At 66.7% G+C, this 18,086-nt stretch overlaps 1 protein-coding gene across 4 annotated transcripts in view; it reads left to right on the top strand.

Annotated features, from left to right (window-relative positions):
* Positions 1–11,438: 11,438 nt before the first annotated feature.
* Positions 11,439–18,086, top strand: part of CTBP1 (C-terminal binding protein 1) — a 25,995-nt gene continuing 19,347 nt past the window's right edge. For 2 of the 4 annotated variants that reach the window (XM_036227381.1, XM_036227378.1), the window contains exon 1: positions 11,440–11,621. In XM_036227381.1, coding sequence (XP_036083274.1) covers positions 11,582–11,621 — 40 coding nt within the window. In that variant the 5' untranslated portion in view covers positions 11,440–11,581. Of the gene's footprint in view, positions 11,622–18,086 lie in introns of all 4 variants that reach the window. The other 2 variants (XM_036227379.1, XM_036227380.1) reach the window with 2 other exon arrangements.

The raw sequence follows: 18,086 nt of genomic DNA, 5'->3' as shown, positions 1-18,086 counted from the left end.
GGGAGGCTCCAGGACCCTCTGTCCTCCGCTCCCACCCAGCACCCATGCCCTGCAGCACCCTAGCAAAATCCCGGTGGTGGGAGAACCTCAGAAGGGTGAGGAGCAGCTTCCTGTCCTGGATAAACCTAGGACCTGTACCTGCTCATGGCGACACGTGTGGCTTCATCAGAAACACTCACAGCCTTCTTGCAGTTGGTGAGCAGACAGCATGGCATGTGCGTCCACATGGATTTGCAAGCGTGTGAAGGAGAGAAGGGCGAAGGTGGAGTCCATGTGTGGCACGTGCCCCACAAGAGACATTTAAGACAAAAGTGTTGGTGTAAGACTAGAAAAAGGCAGCTATTCCAGAACTTTTTAAACCCTTTGCCAGAGAAAAGAAAACATGTGAACCGTGGAAATGCATCGGCTCACCTACTCACGGATCATCGGGGCTTTAGGAAGCTGTCGTTTCCAACAGAAAAACTGGGCCTGAAATGAGCACACGCAGCGTTGGGAAACTGCACTAACCCAGGCCGTCCTGTCTTCAAATTTCAGAAGTTCACGGAATAGGTGCTTTGCATTCAAAGTAGCCAATGAAATAAAATAGCTCCTGAAGTTATCCGAATGCACTTTCCCCAGCAGGAACCTGCAGTGTGAGCCCTGGAACAGACTCGTCCTCTTTCCAGGCTCACAGACCCGTCCCTGCCCCCTTTGTTTTGTAATGGAGATATATTTGCCGTACAACAACGTTGTGCGAGTGTAGGGTGTACAAGATATTTGATACGTTGTGCCACTGGAGGGGAGCTAACACTCTGGCAGCGGGCGGAGGCCCGGGAGGCCGGCCGGGGACACGTGTCCCACAGCAGAGGATGGGAAGTGGCACAGCTTCCACGAAGTCTGGCCACAGAGGAGAACAGACTAATTGTGGCGGCAACTGGAGGATGTGGGGCCAAGGCAGGGACCGGAGCATGGTAAGACGTTGATTCCAGAGGAGTCTGCAGAGAGGCAGGGCTGGCATGTGGAGTGTGAGGGTGGCCTGGGGCCCAAGAGAAGGCAGGGCAGCCCTGGAGGTGGGAGAGACACCCCTTCCCTTGTGAGGGTACCTGGGCTTCTCCAAACCATGCGCTCGGCTGAAGCAGGTGGGCCCCAGGGTCTGCAGCCGACATCTGGCATTGGTTAAAAAATGAATGAATATCTTCGGTTTAGTGTGCCAACATGGACGTTCTATATTCAAATATTTCCAATTCTGTAGATACTACAGAAAAGGTCGTTAAACACATAATGCTACATCTTTAAGAGATCAAAACGAGGATTTAGCTGGTTGTGTGACAGTGCCCCGTGACAGGAATGACAGAAATCCCGAGGTTAGGCATGCAGTGGATAAGTGAAGTCTGTGCCTTGCACACGCAGACCCCATGGAGGAGGAGGGCTCTGGGCGCAGTCACACGTCCTGGCCGCCTGACCCGACACCCTCTTCTTGCTAAAACAGAGGCTCCATAAAGCCTGTGGACACACACCGTGGGCACCATGCTTCCTGGTTGCTGCAGAAAGCCTAATTTCACAGTTTATCACAAAATGCCACCTTTGCTCAGCATGTCACATGATCTCATGCGTGGAGGCTTCCATATGTCTGGGTTACTGCAAAATTATTCTTTAATAGAAAGGTGTGCTTTGTGGTGTCTTTTATTAACTTAGTGCACCATTTCCTCCATTGCGGCAAGCACCGGGAACGTCATTTGTCACAGTTATTGGCCAGTTGTCGGCGTTTGCTCCCCCTGCAGCAGAGTTAGTGTTTCAGCATCGTGGGTCTCACCCCACCAGGAAATGTTTGCAGCTGCCACTTGTCAACAATACTGTGCTCACCACTGTCTCAACGTGTAAATAATCATCATGCGACATCTTTGTGTGCAAGTGTGTCTAGTCTTGGGGAGAGGCTGAGAAGTGAAGCAGTTTACAGTTGGCTCCTCTGATCCCCACAGAGCCGGTGGGGACCCAGGGAGACAGGGAGGATGAAGCCAAGACATGCCCTATTTTGGGAACGTTGCCCAGAGGCAGAAGCTTCCAGCAGCCCTGAGTCTCACCTCTGGGTGGAACCGTCCCAGGGCAGGGCCCTCAGACACAGCTCCTCGCTGGGCCTGCTCAGGGGCCCGGACCTGTCCTCAGGAGCTGGCAGAGGATGCCTCCACACTCAGGGTGGGGCCTCCTCCGGGCCTTGCTCCCAGGGCCGTCTCATGCAGTGTCCAGGGAGGCCAGGTCCTGCTCTAAGACACAGCATCTTTTGCTGCCTCTGAACAAGAGAACTCCCCAGGAGAAAAAGACTCCCCAGGTTACATGCTACCAGGACATTGGGCTGAAGTTGGTTCCCTGCCAAGGGTCCCACCAACACCTCAGCATAGTGACTCATCAGGGGGCCTGTGCTCTGAATGGCTCCAAGCAGGCCAGGCCTCCACTGGCCACTGCCCACAATGAGCAGGAGCCCACTTCCTGCAGAGGCAGCAACCCACCCCTCCAGCCAGCCCCTGGCCCCCTACCTCTGGAAGGCGGATTTTGCCCTCGGGTGGCCTCACGGTTTTCATGTCTGTCAATATGCCCCCTCTTTTGGGTACAGGCTGTTCTTCCCCGTTTCCCACCTTTCATCTGTCTGCCAGAGAAGCCGAACTGTGGGGTGGGAAGAACAGCTGGGACTGTTTTCTCTGGCGGCTGGGGTACCCCCTGGAAGCCAGAGACAAGGCCAGGCCCAAGGCCCCAATGCCAGGAGGCGACCGGGGTTTGTGAGGCCACCCTCTTCACTCCCTGAACCTTCTCGGTAGTGGGTGAATAAAAATTAGGGTGAGGGTTCTCCTCCACCAGGTGGCTGAAGACTTAGGGAGCGGTAGTCCACAACTTGGGGACGGGGAGGGACACCGTGGGGCCCCACCCGCGTGTCTGGGGGGGGGGTCCTGGAGGTTGGGGAGCAGGGGTTGGCGACTGTCCAGTGTGGAACAGGAAGTCTGGGGGCGCTCTCTTGGTTTTGAGGTTCCTGGGTGAACCACATCCCAGGTGCTGTGACAGCTGTTTGGGTCGCCCTGACTGGGCAGGGAGTGCAGAGCGTGTGTGGAGATGGACAGGGTTGGTGAGCAGCCTCCCTCTGTGGAGCAGTCTGCCCAAGGGGGAGACCTCGAATTCGGGCTCAGGCAGCGGTCCACGGGTGCAGCTGCCAGCTCCCCTCTGCTGAGTGTGGCTGAGGCGCCTGGGTCGGAGGTCCCATCGTCGGCTGCGTGGCGGGGGTGAGGGGGGTGGCCCGCCCATCTGGCCGAGGGTCCGGTGGCTCGCACTGCTGGCCCCCACCGCCCCGGCCCCACGGGGCGCCTGCGCGAGCGGCCAGCCCTGCGGCGGTTCCAGCGGCGCGGGTGCGAGCGCCCTCCGCGGGGACCACGGGGGGGCGCGAGGGCGGGCGCGCACGGGGCGCGGGGCGCGGCGGGCGCACGACGAGCGCGACCCCCGCAGCCGCATCGCCGCGCGCGCCGCTGCGCAGGCGTTTGTAGCCGCGTCAGCGTCGCAACGGCTCGCGACGTCACCTCGCGCCCCGGCCAGTCACCAGGCGCCTCTCGCCCGGGCCCTCCCGACGCCGCCGCCCGGACGCCCGCCAGGCCCCCTCCCCGGGGCTCCGTGGTGATCCGGGCGCCCGGACCCGACGCGGCAGCCGCTGCCCCACGGCCTTTGCCCGGAGGGCCGGACCGCAGCGACGGAGACGGCGTGCGGCGCGGGCGGCCGCTGGCGGCCTGGGGCAGGCACAGAGGGCGCCTCTGCAGAGGGGGGCGGCCGCCACCCGCGGGCCCAGGGCCGCGCGCCCGAGACCGCGCCCGCCGCCCCCGGGCGCATGCGTGGCGGCCGCAGCCCGCGGCTGCAGGCGCCGCCGCCGCTGCCCGGTTTCCATGACTGCCGCATCCACCGAGACAGCCCGCTCTGCGCCCGGGCTCTGGGTCCTTGGCCTCCTTGCCTCCTGCGGCAAACGTCGTTGGTATTTTCCTAGTCCTTCCCTAATAAAATGGCAGCCGCCCCGTGCCTCGGCTCAGAGAAAGTAGGCCGTTCCCAGGGGACCGACCCTGACGGGAGGACCTCGGCCGTCCTCCCCTTCCTCCTTGCCTGGACTGGCTGGGCGCCTGACCGTCCCAGCCAATGGGGCCCGGGAGGGGACCGTTTTATCTCTTAAGTAAGGAAAGGCAGATGGTAGGACTCCAGCACCTCTCTGCCTGTGACCTGGTGGGGTAAATATGTGGCCTTAGGAGCTGCAGAAAGGGGTAAAGAGGCCGCAAGGGAGCGGCCGTAGGGCCTGCCCCCGCGACAGGACGAGCCAACCAAGGCGGGGGCTTCTGGACCCGGGAGCGCGGCTGATAGGGTGGCCACCTGCGCTGAAGCCGCCTCGGGCCAGAAAGTCTGGTCCAGGGAGCTGGAGGCTCCCTGGCCGGTCCCTGCCACCCCCAGAATAATCTAAGTGTCTCGGGCCGCCCGCGCTCGCTGACTGCCAGCACTGGTGTTCGTCCTGAAGAGATGCGGGCACTGTCGTCCCTCTGGACCCTCCCGGGTCGGCGCTGAGCACTCGTGATGAGTGACTGCGTGAGGAGCAGCCAATGGCACGGCCTCCCCCGGACAGATAACATCGCTCGAGGAAAGCACCGGGAAAACGGGGGACCCCGAGGACCCGGAGGGCTCAGCACATGCCCGTGATCACTGCTGTGAAGCCGGTGGGAGGACAAGTCTAGGCCTGGCCCAGGGGGCCGGGTCCCCCCAGCCCCGCAGGGCGGAGACCGGCCTGCAGACCAGCGGCCGAGCCGGAGAGGTGGCCGCAGCCATGCGCACCGGCCCTCGGTCCTCCTCAGCGCCGCCTGAGAAGGCCGCCTCCCGGCCACCCCCAGCCCGCACAGCCACTCCTGGGACAGGTGTTCAGCAGAGGGCTCATGAGACCTCCGAGGGGCGTTGAGGGGCGAGGCAGCAGATCTGGAGGCACCTGGGACGGCTGGGCCCCCTCCGGTGGCGCCATGAGGCCAGAAGCCAAGGGAGGGTGACAGTGGCCAGAGGCGCCAGGGCCCGTCTTGCACAGAGACGGACGTGTGTCGGGAGAGGGGAGAAGGCCCCCCACTCGCCCCCCGCCTCAGCTCTGCTGGTGCTTCGTGCCGTGGAGACGCGCCGGCTCAGGGCTGCCCCCTGCGCTGCGGCTCCAGGGCCTCCCCACCTGCCCGCCGGCAGCTTCCGCAGCCCCCCTTTGAGCTCCGGTGACCTTTCCGGCCCCCAGAGCTGCCCGCCTCTGCCCCTGGGGCGCTGGCCACGGGGCGGGCCCTGCCCATCGCCTCGCTCCCAGACGTTTCCCCCACGGTGTCCTCGCGGCCCCACTAGCTCGGAGCCCCCACTTCTTCACCATCCACCACGGTCGCCATCACACAGGCGTCTGCGGGGCCGTCTGGTCCCCGCCTTCCTTGCCCATGACAGCGGAAGGCAGGCGGCCCTGTCTGTGCGCTCCGTGCCGCTGGCCTGAGCACGGCCCCAGGGCACAGGAGGTGCTCGCACTGGCCGGGCCATGGCCTCGCGGGCCTTAGCGTTGCCGCCTCTCGGCGCGGGCAGCGTCGAGCAAGGGCGCCGGGCAGTCGGCAGGCCCCAGCTGGGTTTCCCGCCCAGCCCCCCTCTCAGTGCGTGGTTCCAGGCAGGTGGCCGCCACGTGCCTGAGTGGGCCCGCGGCTGTGGGGACAGCCCATGCAGGGTCCTGGCACGCTCTGTCCCTGCCGGCCGCAGGCCGCCTTCTGGCCCTCATGGCCCCGAGGCGGACACACAGGCGCCCACGTTGCCCCTGCCCGGGCCCGCGCCAGCGGGAAGACGTTCTTCCACTTTCTGCCCTTGGCGGTGGCTGGCGACAGAGGCTGCAGCGGAGTCCGCCAGCCTGACCGGCGTCCAGCGGGGGTGGGGAGCAGCACAGTGACTGCGCCCGCCTTGCTGTCTGCCGGCGGGGATGCCCACCCCCTCCCCAAGAGGACACAGGCTGGAGGGCCCGTGGGGCTGGACCCTGCACCAGCTAGGCCGTTCGCGTGGCTGCTGAGGGCTCGAGCAGGGCAGGGGTGACTGGTGGCCAGTGGGGACGGTGGCAGAGCAAGGATTAAGTGTCCTAGCTCCTGGGGACAGACTGTGGCCTAAGGAGATGCAGGCCAGGGGCCCCAGCTGGGCAGCGGGTGGTCCCTGGGGACTGCCAGAGGGGTGGGCCCTGGGAGAGAGCCTGGGGGTCGCCGGGCAGCACCGGGCACCGGCGGCGTGGGGGTGAGCGCCCAGGAGCCACAGGCCCTCTGTGTGTGGCCGGCAGAACGCTGACCTTGGGACCGCGTGCAGGTCGCCCTTCCCACCCCTACCCTGCCCATCACGCATGTCAGTCCTGCTCGGCCCTCACTCGGGGCCTTGGGGACGGTCACCACCTTCTCTCCACTGCTGCTGCTCACTGGCTGCTGGGGAGAGGCGTGGCCCTCATCCCCACTGTCCACCGAGCCTCCGTGCGGTGGCCTCCCTGTGACCCACACCCTCTGTCTCCCCACGGGAAAGTGCCTCCAGTCCCCATTTACCCTTGCAACCAAGCACGGAGGAGCCGCCGTTAAACCCCCAAGTCCCCCGCCCTGTGCGTCCTCCCCACAGCCCTCAGTGGTGGCACTGCCCCTCCCGCCAATGCGCCCCCCAACGGGGACAGCCAGTCATGGCCTCGGCACCGCTGCCATCCCGGTTCGACCTGCAAGCACACGCGGGGTGGGGGCCACCATCCCAGGGCACCCGCCCAGCACTCACGGAGAAGCACCCACGGTCTCAGCGTCACCCCGTCCCCGGGAGCCCCTGCCACCTTCCCTGTCACAGTCCCCACCTGCCCGGAGCCCCGCTCCCGCCTCCCAGCCAGTCTCCTCGCTCCCGCTGCCGCTCGGCAGGTGCCCGCACACGCGCGAAGAGTCGGCACCCGGGCGGCCGCTGAGCCCCGCAGCCTGCGGGGCGAGAGTGCCGGAGGGAGCTGGACGGGTGTGGAGGAAACAGGACCGCGGCGTGCGCGGCGTCACCAGGGCTGGCTTCGGCCCGCCACCGTTCTGCCCCGAGGACAGAAATGGTGACGCGAGAAGCGCCAGGAAACTCAGACGTGCGTTTTCCACCGGCACAGAGATTTCTTTCGGAAGTTCCTCCGAACGGAGAAAGGACTCAGGAAAGCCGGCGCGCCGCCGCCGTCCACACCGGCCTCCCGCGGCCGCCACGGCACGCCGGCTTCGAACACGGAAATCCAGTTCCTCAGCTCAGGGCCGGAGGCCACGGTCACAGCGTGGCGGCCGGGCTCCCTTTGAGGCCCAGGGCAGGTCCTTCGTGCCTCCCCCAGCCGCCGCGGGGGGCCCTCGCTGGCTCAGGGGCCTGAGCGTCTCTCCTGCCGTGGGCGGCCCCGAGTGTCCTCCCCGCCGCCTGTCCCGACTGCGTCCCGCCCTGCGGTTCGCTGTTCCTAACCTGCCAGCTCGGGGGACCCTCCGGCCTGTGCTGCAGCCACACTGCGTGGCTCTTCGGCGCGGGCTCTGTATTTGAAGATTTTGTGAACTCAACCATTCTCTGTGACTCCTGGGCCCTGAGACCCCAGCCGGCTCTGGGCCTGGGCCTCTGGAGGCAGCGGCCCAGTGGCCCAGGGAGCTGACCTTCCTTGCTGTGGGGCCTGCGGGGGTCCTTGGGGTGCGCGCCGGCGCGTTAGGGCCTCCCGGCCCAGGCCGCATGGCCGGGGCTCTGCCGCGCCGTGCACCTCTGCCCAGCTGTTTGCACTTGTCCTGGGGGAGGAGGCAGTCGACCGTCACCGTTGGTGGTCTGTCCTCACCCTTCCCAGGGATTAGCTGCACCCTGACCTCCGCCCCACAGGTGCTGCCCACCCAGGGATTTGCCAAGTTGTGTCTCCAGAGAGCTGGCCCCAAACTCTTGCCCCGGGGGGTGCGGTGGGGGGTCGAAGCCTCCAAGGGCCTCGAGTCTGGCGGGGGGGGGGGCAGGCACTGGGCTGAGTGACAACGTCCTGTGACTCATCCAGGTGACATCCTGGCACCGCCGTCTGCCCATCGTCACCATCGGAATGAGCAGCAAGCGCAGCTCCGGCTGGGGCCGCACAGGGTGAGTGCCCGTGGCCAGCCCCGCGGCTCTCGGTTCTGCGAATCTAACGCCCGCTTCTTCTCCTGACTTGATGCACAGTCGCTTCCGGGACCTCGTGTTCTCCCTCCTCGTTCCTCGGTGTCCTTGGTGGCCCCTTTCTCGCTTCTCCCGTGGGACGTGAGACGCCTGCTGCCCTTTCCTCCCTCACGCGACCCGCGTTTTCAGAGCAGAGGTGTCCCACGGCGGCTGCGTGAGCGGCGACGCCCCCCGCCTTCGGGTAACGGCTTCTGCTTCGGATGCACCTGTTGGCGATCTCGTTTCTCCCCGTGCGGCCTGGCTGGCAGCCCAGTGCCCTCCCTGTGTCGTCGTGACCTCCAGGCATTCGAGCCGTGTACTCGTGGAGTGGGACGCAATGCTGGGTGCTGCCCGCCAGGACACGCTGAGTAAGACCGGCTGCCGCATGTCAGCGCCAGGACCTGGCACCCTCGTGCTGGCGAGGGCAGTGGGCGTGGCGTCCTTCCTGCCCAGCACCTTGTCCTCCCGCATGTGGCCGGCACAGGAGACACAAACATTTAAGTGAATTCCAAGTCACGCACACAGAGCTAGTGCTCCTTTGCAGACGTGGTCCCTCCTACCTTGTTGTCCCAAGGGGGGCCGAGGCTGGCTCTGCTCCGTGCCCTGGCCCCGGCTTCGCGACCTGGGTGGCTCTCTGGCAGCTCCAGGGACAGACGGGCCCTGAGCGCCTCTGTCTGCAGCCACCGGCAGGCCTGGCACGAAGGGCCAGGGAGCAGAGGCGCCGCACACGGGCGGGGCTGCCTGTCAGCTCACCCAGGCGGCAAGGGAGGCGAGGGAGGCGGGCGGGTGGGCGAGCCTGCCTGGCCCCTCGGCCACCCACGGGGCCCACTGCCCATCAGCCCCACTGCTTGTAGGACCCCCAGGATCCATTCTCTGTGCAGCCCGAGCCAGCCCACAGTGGGACGGCCCAGGCCTCGGCAATAGCGGGAAGCCACAAGCATGCCCTGATGTCTGAGAATCGTCAGCGCCACTTTAATTCTGCCAGAAGCCGACCCAAAGGCCACGTCCATGCCCTCGGCAGAGGCCAGGTGTTCTGCGGACGCTCGGAGTCCCCTCAAGAACCGCCAGTGAACCGAGCTGAGCACCCGCAGCGCTGCCCGAGCTCAGACTGACCGCCACTCGGCAGACTGTGCAGAGGACCCAGGTGACCGTGGGACGAGGACCTGTAGTCACTCTCGAAGGGAAAGAACAACACTAACTTCGGGCGTTAGGAAGCTCTCACATTCCTTGAGGAAAGCGGGGCTGGGGGCCCAGCGCGTCTCCGCGGTCGCCGAGTCAGGCCTCGCTGCCACGGAGGCCAGAGCTCAGGCACCAGGACGTGCTTGGGCACGCACTCGAGGAATTCTTCCCGTAGGCGAGGGCTCCGCAGGGCCAGGCAGGGTGGGCGGTGGTCCTAGGTGCTGGGTCCGCCCTCAGGCCGCGGCGGGGACAGCCAGGGCAGGGGCAGCGCCCCCCCCTTCTCTCTGCCTGTCCTGCCATCTGCTAGCCGTTTCTCTGAAGGGAGCTGAGGGCCTCCAGGGCCACACGACGATGTTGAGAAGTGGAAGGCATCAGGGTGTCCAACTGACCCCCGGGGCCCCCTCCCAGAGGCAGTGCCTGTGGCCTTGGTGCTTGTGGCCAGCGCTGAGGACCAAGGAGCGCACACGGACAGGTGTGCTCAGTGCTGCATGGCGACTCTTCCTCCGTCCCCATCTCAAATGCACAGCGCTGGGCAAGCAGATCCCCCCGTCCTCGGAGCTGGCTGCACAGCCCCGATGGGAAGGACACTCCCGCTCTGGGCACGAGGAAAGGAGAAGGTGGCCACGGGAAGAGCAGGGGAGGCAGCAGAAATGGCAGGGGCCATGGCCTTGTGATGACAGGCAGGAAGCAGGGCCACATGGCTGGGGTGGAAGGAGAGTGGGGGGGGGCCCGGGCCGAGGGCTCTCTGTGACAGGAAGCTCGGCTCTCCTCTGGAGTGTGATGGTCGTGGGAAGCTTCGAAGGGTTTTGAGCCGGGGATGACAGAATCTGATCTATGTTCCAGGGCCACTCACAGGGATGAAATGATTGGGGTCACCCTGCTCCAGGCGGCTGTGAGGTGGCAAGAGCAAATATCAGGGGTCCCTGGCTCTCAGCACTTGAGGTGCTGGGGCAGGAGCTGGTCCAGGCCGTGTGGTGGGGAGGGGGAGGTCTGGTCCAGGACAACGTGCAGGGAGTGAAACGGGGTGCGGTGGGGTGAGACATCCGTCCTGGTCTGGTTTCCGGAACTTTCCCTTCTGGCTCCTTTTGCATCTGTCAGGGAAAGTTCTCGCAAAGGTCTGCGCACTCTCACTTCTGCCCCCCACGTGTTCTCATCAATCCAATTCGGGAGGCATTTTCATAGGCCAGTACCCAGGGTTGAATAGCATTTGTTCTGCAAATAGATACCCAGTTCCCCGGCATCCTTTCTTGAATCCGTCGTACTTTCTCACTGAGGTATGAATTACAACGACAGCAGGAGTGACTTCAGGTGGCCCGTGGGGCCCACGGAACGGCACCAGCAGTCCAGCGTTCCCCACTTCCACCGACTCCCAGGCGCTCCCGCGGCTGGGCTGTGGTTCTTGCCCATGAACGGATCGCCTGGGCTGCTGCTGTGGCCCACTAGCTCCTGCAAAAGCGGAGTCTCCTCTGAACTTCTGGAATTAAGCACAGGCCACTCTCTTGGGCTGGGGGTGGTGGCCAGACAGACGGGGCATGGACTCTGCCACACCTGGCTACCTCTCAGGGACCCCCAGCCTAGGCCGAGAAGCCCGTGTGCTCTAGTTTCTCGTTTGGTGCTGGTTCCTAGCGCTGAGCTTGCAGTGGCCTTGGAAAGCTTGTCCAGGGGCCTCCCATCCAGGTCGCCTTGCCTGGGCAGCGCAGCCCCCCAAGTGCAAGCGCATGTGTGGAGGAGGTAGGTCTGCAGGTGCGGGGCAGGCGCGTACGCCAGTGCCTGTAGGGGTGCGGCGCAGCGGGAAGCATGGAGCCCCAGGCCCGGCAGTTTGGCGCGGGGCAGGTGCATGTGCTGGGCAGATGAGGATGCGAGCAGGCGCCGCTGGCGGCAGAGAGCACCGAGGTGGGGGCCTGGCAGACGCCGGTGTGGGGCAGGTGCGGGAACCGGCCGTCTGGCCGCGGGCGGGGCGGGCGGGGCGGGCGGGCGCAGCCTGCAGCCGCCCGCGTGGTGCTGCGCGGCGCCCGCGCCGGGAAACAGAAGGCCGCTGGGCCGGAAGCCCCGCCCGCGCGCGCGCGCGCCTGTCCCCGCCCGCCGGTGGAGCGGCTGCTGGCGCGGCGCGGCGCGGCTCGGCACGGCGGCGCCCGGGCGCAGGCGAGCGGGCGGAGCAGCGGACGGCGCCCAGGCCGCCCCAGGTGCCGGGCTCGCGGCGGAGCGCGCCGGACTCGTCGGGGCCCGCGGCCGCCCGCGCCTTTCAATGGGCAGCTCGCACTTGCTCAACAAGGGCCTGCCGCTCGGTAAGGCCGCGCGCGCGCATTTCCGGCCGCGGGGGCGGGGCGGCGGGCGGGGCCGCCAGCTTTGTGTGCGAGTGCGCGTGCGCGGTGGCGTCCGCGCGCCGCCGGGCCGGGGGCGGGGCCGGGGCGGGGCGGGGCCGGGGAGCGCCGAGCGCGTGCGCGGGCTGCTGCGAGCGAGTGCGCGTGCGCCGGCGCTGCCGTCACGCCCGCCGCCCGCGCAGGTGACACAAAGGGGCGCCGGACCCCAACCCTGCAGACCCTCGGTCCACCGGTCTGTCGCATCCTGGCCGCGTGACTCCCAGTCGGATCCCATGATCGTGGTCCCCCCAGACCCACAGTGCCCAGACTGTGGACCCCAGGGCCTCATACCCCGAGACCCCCGGTTCCTGGCCCCCAGAGCCCAGATCCCAGAGGCTGGGTGTCTGGCTGGAGGGCCTCAGGCCTGGGGCCTGAGCCCCTTTCGTCCTGCAGGGTTCACAAGCCTTGTCTCAATGAGGTTGACTTTTTTGCTTCTTCGAAGTCACTTCCTGTTGTAAACACTCCCCCAAGGTTTAAGCCGGCTAGGGAATGTCACATCCTTGACTGGCACACAATATTAACTGCAAACAACGTGCTTTGAAAGAAAGGAAAAGACCTTCCGTGTCCTGAAGGCATTAATTGTGTTTTGGCCCAGTGGGGACTTTGTCCCTGCCCCTGGGGCTCTGGCCAGGCCTTCCTGGCCTGTCTCCTTTGGGGTGCAGTGGGTGGCCAAGGCCTGTGCTCCCCAGCAGGTTGCCTGGGTGCTGGGCTGCTGGGAGGCCATGGCCCTCGGCCGGGAGTGTTTTCCCTGAGGAGTGGGAGCCGTGCCCTCCCATGTCGTCAGTCCAGCGGTCTCAGGAGTGCTTAGTGTTATAGCCAGCGCCGTACTGCTGTTGGGGTCCTCTTTCCGTTTCTAAAAATGTGCAGAATCGTAATGCCCAGCTGGTTGGGAGGGCGGCCCTGCCCTGGTGGCCTTGGGCTGTCCGTGTGGGTGGTAGGGCGGGAGGCCTGCACAGCCCTGTCGTGGGAACCAGCGAGCTGCAGTCTCTGGACTGAGCCAGTCTGTTTCCACCTTAATAATTCAAAGGCCTCGGACCCAATTCTGTTTGTCACAAAGGCACTTTTCACCCCCTTGTGTTGGCGAGATGTCAGAAACAAGGGCCTTTCAGGGTGCTCTAGGCAGCACTGGGGGGTCCCGAACCTGGGCCTGTGCGGGGAGCAGGCTGGGTTGGGGACGCCACTCGGGCGGGAGGTGGTCTGGTGGTGGCTCCATGCCTGCTTTCGTGTCCTGCCTGACTGCCGGTGGCCATCTTGCACGTTTTGCAGTCCTTGTCAACTTTCAGCCAGCGAGGGCTGGGCCCTCCTCGAGGGAAGGGCCATTTGGGGTGCAGCAGGGAGGGGCTGTGTGGTCTGCTGGCCTCCCCGCCCCATGGAGGGGCCTGCCCTCACCTCCGTTTCCCAGCCCCCCTCCCTGTGCCCTTGGAGCCTGCAGAGTCAGTGCTGGGCCTGTGGGAGGGAGGAGCTGCGGCCACACCTGAGCCCTGGGTGGAGGCTGGAGCTTTCTCTGGCTGGCACCCAGCCCTGACCCTGCCTGCCGGCTGAGGCCAGGATTGCCTCTGGGGTGCCTGGGAGGATGGGCCTTAGGCTGCAGGCTTGAGGAGCAGCCGGAACCTGGCCAGGAGCCAGGCCCCGTCCCAGTGACACCTCCATTAGGACACGTCTCCCTTTGGGTTGGGGAGAGGGGAGCCTGGCCACGGCAGGTGCACAGGATTGATTTCCCCCCAGGTGCATGCTGGTTGAGCAGTTGTGGAGGTGAACTAGAGGGTCAGGTTGCAAATGGGGGGATCCAGGGCTGGGTGGCCCTGTATATCCACGACCTGTCCCCCGTTTCTCCAGAAACCCCCTCCCCCATTCTCCTCTTCAAAGTAGCAACTTCGTTTGTATAAAAATGTACTCAGCAGAAAGCCAGCCCCCAGCAGGTGGGCGTTTGGGCTCCGCAGTGGGTGGGAGCCGCCCGGGGCAGCACAGCCCCTCTGCTGTGTCTGGGTCCTATTGTGGATGGGCTTCACGTGTTTCCCGGGGCGACCAGGATAAGCTCTCTGGGCCGGTGAGGGGCCTTTGGCGTTTGGGGGTAGATCCGGCCTTAGCTTCCTACCAGGCCAATGGCCGCCAACGCTTGTCTGGGGGCGTTGTTGGGGCCAGCAGGCCACCAGCAGCATATTGGGTCCTTGATGGGGCTTTTCTCTGCTCACGGTTTGTTCCCGCGCTTAGAGTTCCCTGTCTGAGTGGCCGGCGGCTTGGCTTTTCAGTACTATGACACTTTGGGCCAGCAGTCCACGCTGCTGCCGAGCTAGCTGCCTTCCGGGCAGCTCCTGCTGGTAGGTCCTGGTGGCACCTGTGGCTCCGGGGCTGGGAGGGCCGGGTCAGAGGTTTTTTGGTGACAATTCTTCTCGAAGACAGGCAGTTCCCCTCACTCCGTGGGATGCCAGGCTCAGAGCCCCGGGTGGCCCTGGCACCGCCGTCTGCACAGGCGGGGGCGACCACGCCGCACTTCTCTCCGCCCCCCAGGACAGCCCTCCCACCCCGTAGCAGGGGCCGCCTCCTTCGGAAGCTCAGCCTGGGGTCGGCAAGGGGGTGTCCCGAGAGGAAACGCCGTCTCCCCACAGTCTCGGAGAACTCGGGGGCTTTGGTCACGCCGGACGCCCCCGGTGGCTGTTGGTGGTGCTGCTCCTGCCCGTGCCAGGGAGGGGGCCGCCCGTGTTCCCTGTCCGCCCCGGAGCCAGGGTGGAGGAGGGCGACGACCTGGTGGGTTAGAACCTGGGATGGGTCGGAAGAGATCCCAGTGGGTTTTTTTTTTTGGGGGGGGGGGTGCAGCACTGCGGCCTGAAAGGGAGCCATTCCTGGACCCCCCAGGTGAGGACTGTGGCCTGTCGTGAGGTGGGCTCGGTGTCCATGGTGACTCGTCAGGCCACCTGTCTGCAGAGCTGTGTCTCAGGCCGGCTGGCCGTCAGCTGTGAGGTCTTTCTGAGTCTGACCTGTGAGGCCAGGCCATGGAGAAGGTGCCCCCGGCGCCTCCTGCAGCCGCTGCGCCACGTCCGTGCGGGGCTGGGGCCAGGGCCAGGCGCATGCGCACCCCACAGCATTTCCCGGGTGCAGGCGAGGTTTCCACTTTAGGTTTCCGAGGCCAGGGCCCGAGCAGGCGGGCGGTCGGGCCCCCGAGGCTGCAGAGGGAGCAGTCTGGGGTACGTCCTGACTTTGAGACTCTCATCGGAACTGCAGGGGGGCATGAGCCGGGGGCCACCTCACGCCTTCCTCAGGGTGCATGTGGCCGGGGATGGCCCAAGGTGGGTTCCTCCTGATGGCGCTGGTGCCGGAGACCTTTTGTGACTGGTCTGGGGCTCTGTGGCTCCTGCGACCCTGGAGTGCGACTTCTGGCCCCCCCGACAGTGAGTGCAGTGGAGAGGCTCGGCCCCCGAGCAGGACGGCCCAGAGGTTGGCCGTGTGGCGCCTGGGCGCTGGCAGGAGCTGCCTGCAAGGTCACTGCCCGCCCGGCGCAGCCCCGGGGCCTGTTGTCCCTTCCTTTGCCTCACGTTCTTTAAAATGAATGGTTTTAGGTCAATTTTAGACCTGCTGGAACGTGACGAAGGTAGTGCCAGCGGCCTGTCCCCTGCCCGCGGCTCCCGGGGGGTGTCTCGCCGTAGCCTGGTGCTCGCGTCACCCCTGAGGGCCCCACCGTCTCTGCTGTCCTGGAGTCCTGTGCCGGACACTCGTCACCTGCCTGGTGCCCCCCAGCCCCCCGCCGCCAGCGTCGCCCAGCAGCGTGGGGGGTGCAGGCCCTGCCGCCACCCGAGTTACAGGCGCAGGGGTGCACGGAGCCGCCGGCCCTGTGGGGCGTCAGCGCAGCCCGGGCGCCGGCGGGCAGGCGTGCGTGGCGGGACTTCGCCGGCGTCCACTCTCGGCCGTGGGCTGGCTGCGCGCCGGGCGCCCACCGGGTGCTGGGGCGTCGCCCGCGGAAACCCCGGCCTGGCGGAGCGGACGCGCCGACCGCACTGGGGCCTCCGGCTGTAAACCAGCACACGCGGCCTCCCACAGTGGGCGGGGGGCCCGGAGGAGGCGGCGCCAGGCGGGGGGCAGGGAGCCCGCACGTGTCAGATGGCAGGGCCAGTCGGGGCCGAAGCCCCGCGGCAGGCGGAGTCCAAAGGCGCAGCGCCAGGAGGTGCGGCCCCAGGGCAGGTGTGGCGCCCCGGCCTGTGTGGCGACCAGGTGTCGTGACTGGGGAGGCGGACGGCCGAACCCTTCCTTTGCACTCAGCCCCGGGTCGGGCCGAGGGCGGGTGGGCCCTAGGTACCTGGCAGCCTCAGGCCGGCCGAACGCGAACAGCGGCCGTCAGTGTCCTCAGGCCCTGGCCCCCGAGGCCCCAGCACGGACCCCCGACCAGGGCTGCCGAAGGAGCTGGGCTGCCCCTGTGCAGTCACACGCCGCAGTGCAGCCCGCCGCGCGCCGGGGCCGCGTGCCGTAGCCGCAGCAGCGCAGGTCGGCAGAGGAGCAGGGCGCGGGGCAGGCACGGGCTCGGTCACCTGCCTGGTGCCCCCCAGCCCCACAGGGGAGCGCGGGGGGTGCCCTGCACGCGGTCCCCAGGGGCGAGGGGGCTAAGGGCCACACTCGACCCGCACTGGGCGTAGGGGTCTCCGAGCCCTGATCCGGGCTGACCTTGCAGCCCCCACGCCCTGCGGCCGCGCCCCGGCGTGGGAACCTCTGCAGGCGTCAGCACAGCAGAGCGCGTTGGCCGTGGGCGTGGGGAGCACGGGGTGACACTCCTGGGCACCCGCGGGGTCTGCTTCACCTCCCAGGGCTGCGAGGACACTTGGAACCCCTGTGCAGTGCCGGCGCGTCACGTGTGGGGCTGAGGCCTGGGCCCCCTGGCTGAGCAGCGGGTGAGCAGGGACACAGCGGCTAGTGGCGGCCATGCTGGCCGGGGCAGGCGCTGCCTGTCAGGGCCTCGTGGCCTTGGTTTGGGGGGCTGTCGCCCCTGCTTTGGAATAAGCTTGCAGTGACTCTGGGAACTTGTGGAGCATGAGGAGGGGACAAGTTAGAATTGGGTCGCAGGCCCTTTGGGGTCCGGGGCACCCCCATCTCTGCCGAGCGCCGGCCGTGGGAGGGGCCTGCCCATGTGCTCAGCTGCCTCTGGCCATGCCGACCCGACGTTGGTGGCCTGTGTCCTCGGGGGCCGCCGTCCCCGCGCTTGTGGAGACCGGGGTGGGGTGTCGCCCTGTCGGGGAGCGGCTCCCGGGTCTTGGGTTGAAGGGCGACAGCTGTGACTCACTGAACATGCGACAGCGTCAAATCCAAGGCGGGCGCGTCACGTTGACGTGGAAACGTTCCGTTTCCCGTGGTCCGTGCTTTCTTGAGGGGTGAGGTGAGGGTAGCTGTGAGTCTGTGTCAGGGAGCTCAGGGTGTGGGGGCCTCCAGGCATCGAGTCCTTCACCCTGGAGCCCAGACGCACATCTGGAGTGTGCGTGCGACTCTGCGGAGCTGGGAAGGCCCCAGGGTCCTGTTCGGGACCCGCCACCTGCCTGTGAGGAAATCCCAGCTGTGACTGAAGAGGGTCTGGGAGAGGAGCTCTGGTGGCCGGGGCTGAGGGCAGTCCCGCCCCGGGGGAGGGCCAGGCTGGAGCTGGCCAGCAGAGGCCGCGGGGGGGCAGAGGCCTTGGTGCGCATGGCCACATGGGACTAGGAAGGCTTGGCGTGGACCCAAGGCCACCCACTGGGGGTCTGGTCCCCGGGACTCCTTCCTCCCACTGCGTGGCACCAGCGAGGGCCCACCGAGGGGTAAAGGTCTGTGGGCCCCCCACGTCCCGGGAGGCTGACGACGAGGTATCGGTACGAGCACACGACTGCAGAGGCACGTGACGGGGAAACGTGCAGACTCATGGCCACGGGGACGTGGGTGGCCCTCCTGCTGGCTGCGGCCCCAGCCCCAGCGCCGCCCCAGGGCCAGGCGACAGCCTTGTCATGCCGGCCGTGGTGGGGTCAGGCCGCCCGGTCTCCCTGCGCCAGCGGTGGGTGGGGGCCTGCTCGGTGCCTGCGCCCCGGGGCAGCCCGGTCTCCAGGCGCACACCTGCAGCCTGGGGGCCTCGTCAGTCTGACGTCTAGCCACCTGTTGGGCCAGCCCGGCGGGGGGAACCGTGCCTGGACCCGGAGCCGGTCCCGGGGGTTGCCTGGTGGGAGGACGGTCAGTGTGTGTGCTGACCCGGGGAGGCCCACAGCTGGGGGTCGTGTGTCCTCGTACGCATCCTGTGGCCCCTCCGCCCGGCGGCCTCATTGGACGGCCACTCTCCGTCCTGTCACAGAGGCCCAGGAAGCAACGTGAAGCGGAAGCTTCCAGACCCGGCTGCAGACCGTGTGCAGAGCCCTCCCCGCCGTGCCCCCGGCGGCCTCGGGGTCCCGCCCA

Source organism: Rousettus aegyptiacus, unplaced genomic scaffold, assembly GCF_014176215.1.
Source record: "Rousettus aegyptiacus isolate mRouAeg1 unplaced genomic scaffold, mRouAeg1.p scaffold_m13_p_10, whole genome shotgun sequence".
Lineage (NCBI taxonomy): Eukaryota > Metazoa > Chordata > Mammalia > Chiroptera > Pteropodidae > Rousettus > Rousettus aegyptiacus.
The sequence above is the reverse complement of the archived record's forward strand: the minus strand, read 5'-3'. Positions and strand labels throughout refer to the sequence as shown.